General features: G+C 35.9%; 2 protein-coding genes and 1 pseudogene across 2 annotated transcripts; 2 read left to right on the forward strand and 1 right to left on the reverse strand.

The window, feature by feature from the left end:
* Window positions 1-1,631: 1,631 nt before the first annotated feature.
* LOC138305074 (piggyBac transposable element-derived protein 4-like) lies at window positions 1,632-4,832 on the forward strand (annotated as a pseudogene).
* Window positions 4,833-6,117: 1,285 nt separating this feature from the next.
* LOC138304684 (uncharacterized) lies at window positions 6,118-10,174 on the forward strand. Its single transcript, XM_069244888.1, has 5 exons — window positions 6,118-6,403; window positions 7,014-7,128; window positions 7,690-7,825; window positions 8,123-8,303; window positions 8,685-10,174. The coding sequence occupies exons 1-5, from the start codon at window positions 6,216-6,218 to the stop codon at window positions 9,517-9,519; spliced, it is 1,455 nt and encodes a 484-aa protein (XP_069100989.1). The 5' UTR covers window positions 6,118-6,215; the 3' UTR covers window positions 9,520-10,174.
* Window positions 10,175-10,191: 17 nt separating this feature from the next.
* On the reverse strand, window positions 10,192-13,715 carry LOC138304683 (uncharacterized). The gene is made up of 6 exons (XM_069244887.1): window positions 13,342-13,715; window positions 12,866-12,990; window positions 12,302-12,609; window positions 11,880-12,002; window positions 11,093-11,285; window positions 10,192-10,720 (listed from the first exon to the last, which is right to left on the reverse strand). Exons 1-6 carry the CDS (start codon window positions 13,642-13,644, stop codon window positions 10,192-10,194), a joined length of 1,581 nt encoding a protein of 526 aa, XP_069100988.1. The 5' UTR covers window positions 13,645-13,715.
* Window positions 13,716-14,124: the final 409 nt, after the last annotated feature.

The following is a 14,124-nucleotide window of genomic DNA, read 5'->3' on the forward strand; positions in this document are numbered from 1 at the left end:
TGTTTACACTTGATGCAGCAAGGTGCAGAACCTACACGTGGTCGTGAGTACACGTGGTATAAAGGTCACCTGAACATGACATGACCCCCATGGGACGCTGTCAGATCCTCTAATCACCGGAGTGGTCATAAGGATCTGTATTCTTATCAGATTTCCTATCACATATTGCTGTTCACAGTCGTGGTTCCCTAGTGACGACCAATCTCTCTACGGCAGGTTGCTCCCATTCTGACTTAGAATTGAGGAGGTTGTCAGCAACTGATCCGTGTATAGCGACCGCCTCTGAAACTTGTCGTTCGAGTGGCTTGGAGAAGGTCTTGAGGACTTCACACTTGAAGTTTCTAATGTCACCTTCGTCTCCTGGGTTTTCTTCGAGCAAGTGCTTAGCCAGAGCATTAGAGAGATTACCACTCTCTACTTGGCGCCTGTGTTCCTGGAACCGGATATAGGCATTTCGGCCGGTTTCACCAATGTTCTCAGCCACTGTGTTGTGCTTGGCACAGATTTTGCATGTGGCTTTGTACAGCGCACCGGACCGGAAATGTAATGACCCACCACCAGAACCAGGGTTGCTCTGACACAGCACACACTCTCCTCGTTGACACTCATCACCAAATTTAGTGTCGGTACGAACAAGTTGCTGCTTTTTCGTCTGCCCACCAGTTTCAACCACCCTGATATTCACGTTAAGTCTGGGCCCCTGTACCGCTGTTACCCCTCGTATACGTCTGGCAATTTCTGCACCAGGAGTTGATGGTACGAAAATTACGGTGTCAGCTGGTCGAAACCACGAAGCCTTTTTCACGTTCTTCCTAGACCTGCGATCATTCTCCTTCCAAGATCTATGCCGATATAGTGGCGTATCACCACGCTCGCTCGCGGATACCTGATTGGCATAGCCTCTGAGGGCAGCAATGATTACATTGGCCCTAAAAGACTATGGGTATCCTGAGATCAGCATCATCTCTGCAAGATCCTCCATAAGCTCTTGGCGCAGTTCTGGTACCAAAGATGGTCTGGTGTTAGGCAATCGGCGTATGCCGTCCTGAATTAGGGATTGGCGTTTCACGGACACAGGAAGTGCACTGCGATTGAGGATGAATTGTGAGCTGGAAACCTCTTTCTTGTAGAACTTCCAGTGCACAGACCCATCCGCGTCGCGAATTTGGACCTGAATGTCCAGCAACGGCATCCATCCAAAATCATGGGCCGATGGATAGTCAACCTCCATTCTTGTATAGGGGCATACTGAGTTGGCAACCTCTTTAATTATCTGCGCCGTCCTCTCATCTGCTGGTCTTATTCTATCCCTCTCCACCAATTCATCCACAATCACGATCTTGCTCTCAACAAACCTACTACCTGGTGGTAAAGCCTCCACAACAAGGTTCTGGTCATCCACATAAACTTTGTGTACGTATACCTGGTGGTTAAGGAAGGTCGACACCGTGGCTGCTGCCATTTTCTGCCTGAACTGTCGTCACCAGAAAATCATATGGATCTTGGCTAACGCTCCAGATAATTTAAGACCAATGTGACCTCCTTTCTGTTGGTGGTATAAGTCTCCCTGGAACGTGTAGGTATGGTGGTTCATTACTATTTTGATCCCCTCTTCCAAGGCCAACGCGAACATGAGACGTGTCTCATCTGACCTAGGTACACTGTGGTATGGCAATCATATTTTTTACGTTTAATGACCATTTTCATATTAGAAATTCAATTTTTAGATCTATTTTTTAATAATGCACATCCTATAAAATCTATCAACAGCTGAGACGATTGGTTTAACCTCAACTGAATATCAATGCGCTCGTTGAGCATTTCATGTCTCCTAATCTAACATAAAGAATGTTTATACTTTCTTACTTCTGTACAGTAGATTTCTTGTGCAATCGATTAGTATGCAATGAGTATCAATACGCAAAGATATAGATTATATAGTATACATATATGCACTCTACTTTAAACGGGTTGCCTTTACTCTAAAACATTTCGATTTATCCAAATACAAAACGGCTATACCTCCCCTCGATTACTGCAGACAGGTTTCATAACAAATTAAAAACAAATAATATGTAGTCTATACTTAAATCGATTTGATGTAATAGATCTATATACATTTGTACATGTAGATATGCCAAGAATCAGCTCTCATATCGTAACCTACAACCCAGATCGAGAACGAGTCAATTGAAAAGGCAGACTTTGCCAGAATTCAATGCCTTTCTTGCAATAATGTTCAACATGAGCATTATCAAAAAACCATGCATAAAGGGTTATTGGGGCACATCCATGATAAGCCAAAGATCAGACTGGTTTGGAAAAATAATGGGAAGGAATAGGTTTCAGAGCGTCCTGAAATTCTTACACATAAAAGATTTCAGACACGTTGCAGATAGAGGTTTTTAACTGACAATTTGTGAATAAAAATTTTGTACTGTTTAGCCTTTCAAATGTCATAGATTTTACAACATTGACTACCATTGTAGTACAATATACAGGTTGAGATAAGACGACTGATTTATTCTTATGTCTCGAAGTACGGGACTGCAGTGATGTACTTTATGTTCTATAATATATACAATACGATGTACTTGTATACATATATTTATATAAAAAAAAACATATGAAAAACCGAAATATAAACTTAATGAAAAAAAATGTCTGAACCCTTAAATCCATCGGCAAGATTTCGACCTTTACTGAACTTTGTAAACAGACAGTTCATGCGCCATGGAGTCCCAACAAGAGAACTATCTGACTATGCGTTGACAAGTCGCTGGTACCAACAAAAGGCCACAGCGTCCTTAGGCAATACATTCGAAAGTGGCAAAGTACGGTGTGGAATTCTAGATTCTTTTCGAATCATCAACGGGATATGTACTCCAGATGCACGTATACATAGGACTCGAGTTCGACCCCACTCCGAATGGAGTAGTTAAAGGAACAAATGTAGTCATGGGGCTCCTTGGAGGGATAGAACTCCTAAATAAAGGATACCATGTTTATAATGACAGTTTTTTTTTTACTTCCATTCATCTCGGACACAAACTTCTTCAACGCTCCACATATTTGACGGGCACGTTTACTAGTAGTCCGCTAAACCTGCCTATATTATTAGGTTTTTTTGTAAACAAAATTGCCTAATATATATAAGGCAAAAAAAGAAAAAAAAGCCTAATAATATAGACAGGTTTGGAACCTTTAAATACTTTAATTTACCCTGTTTTGATTTAAATAAACTCACAACTTTAATGATGATCCACTGCCTACAGAGCATAAACGATAACCGTTATTTGAACAATAATTGATATATAATCGCGTATATATATATGTCTAATCAACACACATCTGTAATATAAAATGATTTATTTTGCTTTTGGTGTACTCAGTACTCCATTCCATATAGAACATAGTGTCACGGAGTTTTTTCGGAACGCAATTAATTAAATAAGAAGCTCAAACTTTCAAATGAAGTAACTAAAATACTTATTTGTCGCCTTCTATTTTTGATTGAGGAAAATACTATCTGTCAGGTACACTGCGGAAGGATCGCCCTATGCCAAACACGGTGAAAAATGCAGATCACCAAGGGACAGTCTACATGCGACATGGAGATTATCTGTGCATGTCTCACTTTGGAGAGGAAGACAAGAAACCAGTAAGGATGCTATCTACCATCCTACCGGCACAGGATCTGTCATCCGGAAAACCCCGCGCCATTTCCTCTTACAACAGAAACATGGGAGCAGTAGACTTAAATGACGGGTTACTTCACTCCTATGGAAAACAGAGGAAATGTAGGAAGGTTTGGAAGAAAATGTTAATGCACCCCTTCTTTAGAATTCTAATGAATTCGTATATCCTGTATGTAACAATGTGAATTGTACATACTTTGTATTCACTTGCTATATAGACTATCAAGGTCACGTGGTAGTCATGTGACATTCAGTCAAAAACTATATGTGATATTTTATAAGTTATGTTATATAATAGCCTATGGTTTTTTAATAGTAATCATTTAAATTTTATACGATTATAAATAATCAGCGAATTAAAGAAAATTAAACACTACGGAAAGTAACGATAGATTTCGGCCAATCAGATCTACTGGTCAGTTCAAACCATATTTCCTTGGTAAGAGCTGGTCAGTTCCTGATCGTCTAGAAGACAGCTAGCACGCATTTAAATACATCTACAATAATCAACCAAGTTACGACTTTGAATCTTTTGAATCTTGTAAGTATTTTTAGATCTATTCATATTTGATCGTATATATATACATGTATGTAATTATCAGATCATTTATATTTGTGTAAAAGGAGCGGGCCGGTGTGACTTGTAAATAGTGTTAAATACGGTCTCTGTCACTCAGCTGAGGGAGCATGCTTCTTTGGCTCAGTCGGTAGAGCCGTAGATTTCCACGCCGGAGACCCGGGTTCGATTCCTGGTCGGGGCACTCGACAGGAATGTGTATTTTCCCTGTTCTTCTACATTTGAAACACGATCGATTCGACATTTGAATACGTACTATATGCGTTTCTTTGTTTAATCATATTTATAGACATGTAGCTTTTTTGTAAATGCCTATCAGTATATTTATTTGTAAATGATAAGGATAACGTATTCGATAGGGTAGTCGATAGAGTGGTAGACGATTGTGATGAACTAGCTGTGTACGTAGCGAGTTCGAATGTGTACGTAGCGAGTTCGAATCCGATAATGTGAAGATTTTTATTGTATTGTATTTTTTATTCGTATATCTGTGTACATTACAGAATGCTTGTATTTGTTCACAGGCAACATCTGTTATATTGAACGTCAACATGTGAATTTGAAACTCCATAATCCTTTCTTAGGGTGAGTTATCATTAGTTTGTATATTTGTGAGTACTATTCACTTGTCTGTAAAACATACTGTTCTTCGGTGTTATATGACAAATGTATATAGTATAAAGTAAATGTGTGAACTATAATAGATAATTTATAATTCTATTATATATAACTGAATATGTTATCAGTTAATTGTTAATTATTCCCTATTTAGTTTTATCTGTGTAATTTGATTATATTTGTTGTTCTGCAACTGGATATGTTTTTTGTATTTTTGCAGACCAAATGCCTATATTGTATCAATCTTAACAAGAAGGAATAAAACCAGAATGACACACATCTTGGATTTGGCGTATTTCTTCCATGTTACATGTACAAGGAGAATACTAGTAGGCGAAAGTGAAGACTCGTGTAGGGTACACTAGAACAGTGACCGAAGCCTTGGCAGGGATGAAGAAACCTGGCAATCCTCGCCGTCGAGTCACTGCCAAAACAGAACTTTATACTCATACATTGTAACCCTAGGGTAGAAATAATACTTTCTTGCCTTCCTTACCCTCCCTCCCAATTATAATATTAAGATCGAACTTGTTTAATGTTCTGAAACTAACTGTGAAATATATTTTTCCATGTTAAAGTACTCTTTTTAAGTACAAGTTGCGTATATTTTACATAACAAAGTAGTTAGATAAATGAATAGTTATTCCAACATACACGTATATTGTAAATAAGGAAATGCTGATAAGCAAAATCATTATATATTTCATTTTAATATACAATACATGTATCTATAGCTGTTGTAGAGAGTACTTTATGGTTTGAAGCAGAAGCACTGAAACAATGATAAATTTGTATATAAAACATAAAAGTTAAATATCAAAGAAACACAATTTAACAAAGCATGACAATTTATTGACTCGTGCCCTATCCGCGCCTCGAACTCACGATATACGGCACCAAATCGCCTAGCCAAACAGACCTGCGCCTTCTACCACTGCGCCGCATCCACGTAATCATACAAATTATAGATTTGAATTTCATGTGATGAACTTGTTTGCTTGCCACCGAACAGCTGATGATAAGATTGGTAAAATTTTGCTGACACAATATACTGAGAATATAATAAATACATGTACAGCTAACAGCATTCACTATAGACTCCATTTTAAGTCAAAGGTTCAGAGCTTCCATGAAACGTTGATTTGGCATATGTCTTAAGATATTCGATGCATTATGACGTCATAATATTGACGACTTCACAGAAAGATACTTCTGTTGAATAGACCCTTCCGGCTTAACTGCGGGACAGTTACCGGCGCATGCGCATAGAGACCTAGGGGTGGCAATGTTTACATTGACGACGTCAGTACGTTGTCAACAACATGGTGAAAAGTTGCAGTGTGTTCGGTTGTACAAACCGCGCGAACCAGGCAGCAAAAGAAAGAAACATATCATTTTTTAAGTTCCCAGTAGGTAAACACAAGAGAAGATCGTGGATCAAGTCAATTAACAGAAAGAATTGGCAGCCAACCGTAAATTCGTACGTCTGCTCCGAGCACTTTGTCACAGGGTGTGTTAATCTTTATTATCTTATTCTTTAATTCTCTGTCATGTTGAGTTGATGTAGTGTACTGTAGAAGTCAAACGCAGAATTGTATGTTGAGTACTTTATTCCGAATCACTAAGTGCACAGGCGTCTGCTTCTTGTTTTGCAAAAATAAAATATCCTACCCCTACTATCTTAACTATACATGTGTGTATATAGGATATTTTGTTTTTCCAAAACCTGAAGCAGACGCCTGTGCTAAGTGTGACCCAGCACTCAGTAAGAGTACTGAGGGAGTGACCCCATACACCTTGACAATCTCAGATTTATAGGGAATACATTAATGATCATTTAATAATAATGTATTCAAGGTATTTACAATCACGATACACAGAAATTAAACTTAGGTAATAAATCACGATAAGCCTATCAGATAGTCACAGGGCAACACGCTTCATTGTACATCTGTCTGGTCAACATGATCTGTCTGGTCAACATGGCCTGAGACAGATGCCTAAGGCTATAGCTACTAGTGTATTCATGAATATACTCCATATATACTTACAAGTATAATATGCGCCGATCTATAAAATAAATTGACTAAAATTGAACATTTCCATAAATCATATTACAGGTGGCACTCAGATGAACGGGATGACATTGACTACTCGCCATCAGTATTCCGTTACAAAAAGAAGACAGTAGATGAAAGAAGACATGAACGTGTCACTCGCCGGGATCTATCAAAGGTAAATAGTAAGTCGACCATGCCATCAATCTATATGACAGGTCCTGATTTCACTATTTACACTGTTTTCCCCTCTTTCTATAACTATATACCGTTATTATAGCCTTATTTAAGGATTAACTGTAATGGGTTTTTTTACGTTATGGAGCCATAAAGAAAAAAACAGTGTACTCTTAATAAACCGCGAAGCCAGGGTTATGTATAGGACTTGCCAGGTTTGATGGTGGAGAAAAGCCGGAGTACCCGGAGAAAAACCACAGCCCATCAGTACAACATATCCTAATAGTAATACTATAGAATATGACGTACAGTGATGAAACTAGATCAATAATATTATATTAACGGTATTTACATGCTCCTGTGGTCACGCCAAAAGGTAGGCTATAGTATAATTAATTTGTCTAGTTTAATAAGGGTTGTATAGTAAAATAGAGTGGAGAGTTATACTTGATAAAATGATAAGCAAAACCACCAGAGATCAAGGTATCTATAGGCTTATTCCAATACTAGGTTACTATGACATGTTACAAACTTTAAGAATTAACGTTTATTGTTATTTCAGAATCTGAAGGAAGCTGCAGTGGTACAGGAGCAAATGGTAGAAGATATGCTAAATGCTTCTGTGTCAATACACAGTTACTGCATGGCTGATGCGTTGCAAAAAAATACTGATGAAAGGAAGACGTTTGAAAACATAGGTATGGAAACCACATCTTATAGTATTGGTGATGAATACAGGGACGATCATTCGTTTTAGGAATATGTAATACATAGAGTACATTTGTACTTGTGTACACTACAGAAATCCATGGTCTACTTATACCTATAAATAAATGTGTCAAGTCTTATTTTTCATTTCTTTCAACAAATGATAATCATTTCATAAAGTTTTTTTATAATTTAAACTTAAATTTGTGTGTTCATGTATAATTGTTCTGTATTTTTATTAATTCACTTAATTAACTCCACTATCTATTGGTGTAAACTGTAAATAGGTGTACAATGTGAAGATGACCCCCTTCTGGAGGAGAACTTAAAGCTGAGGGAAGAAATTCATCATTTAAGAAGTGAAGTGAAACGGTTGCGATGGGGCGTCGATAAGATTAAAGATGATGATAAAGCCACCAGATTCTACACAGGACTGCCATCATTTGCTGTCTTTCTCTGGCTTTTCAAGTAAGTGTTTGCTACAATTGGCTTATTTGTAGAACTACAAACAGCATATAGATATATTACCCCACTTGCAACATGTAACCATTCAGTTAAATTCCAATAGTCATTTTCTATACATGTATTTCATACCTGGTAATAAAATTAATATGTGAATTACCCTCATCATCAAGTATCTTAATGCAAATTGTTCTGACAATCTTTGATATCCATGTACAAAATGTACATGGGCACCTTATTACTAGTAAGACTAAAAGAAATGGGCTGCTAGATTTATCTCCATATAGTGAATTTACATCATATATATCATTTTCTGCATTCATTTTCCCATTATTTGGCTGTATAAGTTATTAATTTTAAAAATTGTGCCCTTTATCTTTTTTACAGTTATTTGTTACCAAAAGCAGAGAAAATGACATTTTGGGGAGGAAAGAACTCAGCAACAACAGACAGGCAGCGACCAATGAAGACATCTGTTCCTCTAATTGATCAGTTTCTTGCAGTGATGATCAGACTTAAAGTTGGACTGTTTGTTCAGGATATATCAGACAGATTTTGTATTTCTAAAACCACTTTTTCTAATATGTTTGTGACCTGGATATGTCTTTTGTATGAAGAATTGAAACTGATTAATGTTTTTCCATCTAAAGAACTTGTCAAACAAACAACTCCATCAGTATTCAAGCCTTTTAAAAATGTACGTATCATTTTAGACTGTACTGAAATTTTCATTCAGAGATCTTCTAGTTTAATCAATCAAAATTTAACATTTTCAAATTACAAGCACCATAATACCCTAAAATTTTTAATAGGTATAACTCCCTCCGGAGTCATCTCATTTGTATCAGAGGCTTGGGGTGGTAGAATTTCTGACAGGCAAATTGTTATTGAAAGTGGACTTCTTGATTTGTTAGAACCAGGGGACAATGTTATGGCAGACAAAGGGTTTACAATTGCAGATTTGCTCAAAGAAAGGCTTTGCACTTTAAACATACCACCTTTTAAAGGAAAAAGTAATCAATTTACAATTAAGGAAGTGTTTGAAACCCAAGAAATCGCTCAAGTAAGAATACACGTTGAAAGAAGCATCGGTAGAGTCAAGAATTTTCATTTGTTTGATGGTGTATTACCACTTTCTCTTGCACCAATTGCATCCAAGTGCTTCCAGGTTGCTTGCTGGCTTACAAATTTTGATGTTCCTCTTGTTACCGACAGCAAATAATTTTTCTGTTGTTTTGAACTGAAAATGGCATTGCTTTCAATTAGATCAATAATTTTTATATTGTCAGCAGATAAAATTGTAGAATCCTAAATATGCCATTGAGTTAGGTAATTGGTGTTTTACGCCGCATTAAAAGATAGTCATTTAAACATAGTCAGCCCCATGTCATTGAGAGGAAGGGAGACAACTGTCTGATTTTTATTTACATCATGTTGTAGAAAAACATGAATGGGATTTTCTTAGTGATTATATTGACAAATAAATAATTCAATGTTTTACAGTTCAAATATTGATATTTATAAACAAATCAAGGCATTTAATATTTACATGTATATATAAATCATAATTAGTAAATCACACTATCCTTGCCAAGATGAGAGCAGAATATGTGTATAAATAGTCAGCCCAATATCATTGAGAGGAAGGGAGCCAACTGTCTGATTTTGTTTCATATCATGTTATATAAAAACATGAATGTCATCTTTTTACAGTCACAGTGATTATATTGACAAATAAATCATGCAATGTTATCATATTTTACACCATGAAACCTTTGCAAGATGCTAGCTTTTGATGTACATATAACTTCCAAAAATGTCATTCATTTATACAGTAGTATAAAAACTGTCAATAAATGACATTGCAGTGAACATAACACTGATGTATGAAGTTTTAATTTTTACATAAAAACTTAAAGTAAAAGTTTTGAAGCTTAGGAAGCATATTAAAAACATATTCTGGATCAAACTGAATCCTCTGAGAACAGATGTTGTTTTTCCCTGCACTGGTCCAAACTACAAAGTCACACCATGGCAATCCAGTCACTGCCATTTCTCCTTGTACTTGTGCATAGTATTTGTGAGACTTATCCAGTTCTGGGCCTTCTTCAGTTGTTTTCATGTAAAATGATGGAAATTTCTCTAAAATATCAAGAACCTCCATTTCACAGATTTTTTGTCCATTTATACTGAAAGGACACTTAATCTCCAATACTCCTTCTTGACATTCACTTGGCATGGAGGGGTCGATAACTTTGCCGTCACAACTTGCTCCTAAAAACGCAGCAGATTGGAGAAGAAACAGGCCAGTATTCTCTATCTGTATGGGAGTACCAAATGATTCCATTACTGCCATGTAGTCAACCTTCGCTCTCTGCTCCATATCTATTCCCCATTGGACAGAAGGTGGTAATGTACTGTACCTGTAGATTGTAATTGAAATAATTTTAAATCCATTATTAATAAAAAGTGAAAAAGTGCAAAGTAATAAAACATAGATTATGCCATTTTTCTTCATTACATAAGTTTGAATTAGATTGTGAGATTTCAATTATTTCATAGATAATAGACAAACAGCAGTTCTAATTACATTAGATATTACATAAAATGTAATATGTACATGTATACTTTTTAAGCTTTACATGTGTATCTGGCGCGCTAATACACAAAAAAGCTTATGCATTGTATGTAGGTGAATATCTTGGATAATAAACACAAAACACTTTACTCAAAAATCTTAGGTAGCAAAATTTTAAGAAATATATTTCGGAAATTATTTTATGTAATATAATTACTTGTTCAAAGATGACCCATTTAACAACTCCTTGATGAGGCTGTTAGGTGATGGTCCTGATGCCATAACATCTCCAAAGCGGGAACTTGTGATTCTTCCCTTGTGGAGATCCAGCCAAAGTTCACTCTCTCTTTGCTGTCGAGTATTTTTTTCTACATACTCCTGAAGTTCTTTATCAATGGTTGCAGGAATTGCTGTAAAGATACACAAAATACAAATTAACTTCAATTAATATGACAAAATTGTACCTTGTGAATCAATATGAATTAATAATGTTGCTCTTTGTTTTATTTAGTATTACTTAATCTTGTTAAATAGTATACTTTCGCGTTTTACACACACCTGTACAAAGACCACTCATAGAACAAGAAAAATGTAACTTACACAGACAGGAAATTCTTAAAAGAGACCTATATTTAAAATGAATTAAGATAGATTAAGAACAATATCAAGTGGTCTTTATAAACAGGTATCTGTATAATACAAGAACAAAAAATGCCAAGTTATTTGCAAAAACCCTAAACATAACAAGATGTTATTTCAATAAATAAGATAAAGGCATCTGGTCACAAATACCAACCAGGGCACTCTGTCATTTGTATATATTTTTGAAATATGCAGTCAATTTTATCTTTAGATATAAGAATATAAGACATTGAGTTTTTCCAGGTTATAATACATGTATTTCAAACTAAAAATTACTTCGCAAGTGTTCAAATTTACTTTTCTGCATAATATTTCTGCTAAATCATCATTAAGCATACTTAGATGAGACACATAGAGCTTACATGTATTAGCTGTGTATATAAGCTGTTGAAGCCTGGCTTCCATTTCATTTTTTGTGGTAGTCACTTCTTCCTCCTCCAGAAAGTCTGGGACACTATCTGGTATGATAGCAAGGTGTGCCATACCTGCAGTATTAATACATTTTATAAAAATTTCCTGTAAACACTCAGTATATCATATCCATACACAGAAGAATGAAATTAACTTCATGTTGTCTAAATTCTCAAATTAATTTAAAAAAAATAAAACTTTGAATCAATTTTAATTAATGTTGATCTCTGCACAATTTGGTCATTGTATAAATACATGTGTGTTAAAGTAAAAAAAAAATGAAGCTGGCTTTATGTTGATCAATAAACTTGAGTAATGCTTGCACATTTAAACTGTGTTATATTCTTTTATAAATATATATGTATATACACACCTGTGTTTGGAAAAATGGAACGCAGCTCCCTCATTTTCTCAGCATAGTGGTTATAATCCAACATCTTGTCAGATGTATGCCGAGGATCAAACTCGAGAACTGTCCTTGAAGGTTTCTCAGGTTCCAGAGTCGGCTTGCTCAATTTGAGGTCTCTTAAAGGACATGGCTTCATAGTTAGCTTCCTAGGCACATTCCATTTGGACAATTTGGATGTACATGATAAAGTACTTTGTTGTATAGCCACTTCCCTGTTGAAGTCATTCAGCGCAAATAAAAGTCCACCAACATGGCTACAGCACTGTGCAAGTCTGTAAAACAAGGGAAAAATACTCATCTATTGTTGAAAAAAATGTAACTTCTAATTGTCCACTTTTTTAAATCATTTTCCTTTCTTTAGAGTTCTTTACATATCTACATATTATGACAATTGAATTTAGGGACCTTTTCCTTTCATTAACCAATGACCCATGAGTCTACAGCTAAGTGAGAAATTGCTTCATGTACAACATATGCCACTTGATCTATATACTTGCTGTAATATACATCATTTAACAAAACGCTTACCCTATGGGGCACTGACAGTGGGCATGGGCTGGTTTATCTTGGTACAAACAAATGTACACTCTGTATTTCTGCTTTTTCATGGAAGCTAATACTGATGCTGTGCAATAGGTGACATCTGTATCAATCTGTGAACATAAGAACAATAAATTTAATTAATTAAAAGGAATGCATCACAGCATGGCAAGAAAAAAATCAGGGTTACTGTAATAGTAATAGATTCAAGTGAGCAAAGTTTGCAATTTTACATCACATGTTCTGTTGACAAACCTCACAAAATAGGAGAATATTTAAAATTCATCCACTTTAATAGCTAATTTGTTATGGGTAATGTGATTATGATGATGGGATATAAGCCTACGGTCTACTCTTGCATATATAATGTACAGTAGCTGTGTTACTGTACTGTTGATGTTAACGTGGTTATAATTTAAGTTAATGATTTCGTGAGCAACAAAAATTACCAGAACACAACCAACCTGTGCCAATTTTATATCTTGCACATCTCCTGCCTGAAAATGGGATACCGCTCTATCCATGGTGCGAAAAGAATTCACGTTTCGTTCATCCTGTTCTTCTCTCAGTGCAGGTCTCCTTCGTTCAATCATGAACTGATAAATATCATTAAATTGGATGTCAGGATGTGTTGTTAATGATAAAACAGAATAGTTAATGTCCGCATACGGTGGTAAATTATGGTTTTCAATCACGGGACGATGTGACGGTATCACATCTAGCGATAGTGGTGGTACTTGCTCTTTTGAAGGTTCGCGCGCCGCCATCTTGGTTACTATCAACAAACCTTTTGCCACCCCTGGTGGGTTATGCGCATGTGCGAGATTTATCCCGGAAGGGTCTATATTTGAATATTGGCGGAGCAGAATATTCGGCAGTCTAAAGATTAAACGTTATCGTACAAAACTGAACTTACGTTTCAAGAACTCGTGTACGTGCATCATGTGTCGAAAGTTGAGCGTCGTACCTTGTTCCGTTCGTGAGAAAAAGGGTTACGAAGGTTTTGTGAAATATTAAATATAATAATTACATTTATATAATATAAAATAATAATAATGAAAACACTGTTCAAGGTATCTTCATAATTCAAACTGTTTTGAAATCAGAATGATTTTTTAGTGTTCCAGCAAATTAATATATTGTAACTTACTTACTTATGTGGAAAATCAACATTTTGTGTCCCTGTACCCCCGATGCAAATATTCATTGTTGCCATACTTGGAAGTTCTTTATCAATACGGTTTTTA

The sequence above is a fragment of the Argopecten irradians genome, chromosome 12 (genome assembly GCF_041381155.1).
Source record: "Argopecten irradians isolate NY chromosome 12, Ai_NY, whole genome shotgun sequence".
In the NCBI taxonomy this organism is placed as follows: Eukaryota; Metazoa; Mollusca; class Bivalvia; order Pectinida; family Pectinidae; genus Argopecten; species Argopecten irradians.

Bases quoted from the DNA above. Each gene is read 5' to 3' on its own strand.
- LOC138304684 (XM_069244888.1), top strand. From the start codon at position 6,216: ATGGTGAAAAGTTGCAGTGTGTTCGGTTGTACAAACCGCGCGAACCAG. The intron at 7,129-7,689 runs GTAAATAGTAAG...TTGTTATTTCAG, and splicing joins CTCGCCGGGATCTATCAAAG to AATCTGAAGGAAGCTGCAGT. The intron at 7,826-8,122 runs GTATGGAAACCA...AACTGTAAATAG, and splicing joins GAAGACGTTTGAAAACATAG to GTGTACAATGTGAAGATGAC.
- LOC138304683 (XM_069244887.1), bottom strand. From the start codon at position 13,644: ATGGCGGCGCGCGAACCTTCAAAAGAGCAAGTACCACCACTATCGCTA. The intron at 12,610-12,865 runs GTAAGCGTTTTG...CTTGTTTTACAG, and splicing joins CACTGTCAGTGCCCCATAGG to ACTTGCACAGTGCTGTAGCC. The intron at 12,003-12,301 runs GTGTGTATATAC...TTAATACTGCAG, and splicing joins TTCCATTTTTCCAAACACAG to GTATGGCACACCTTGCTATC.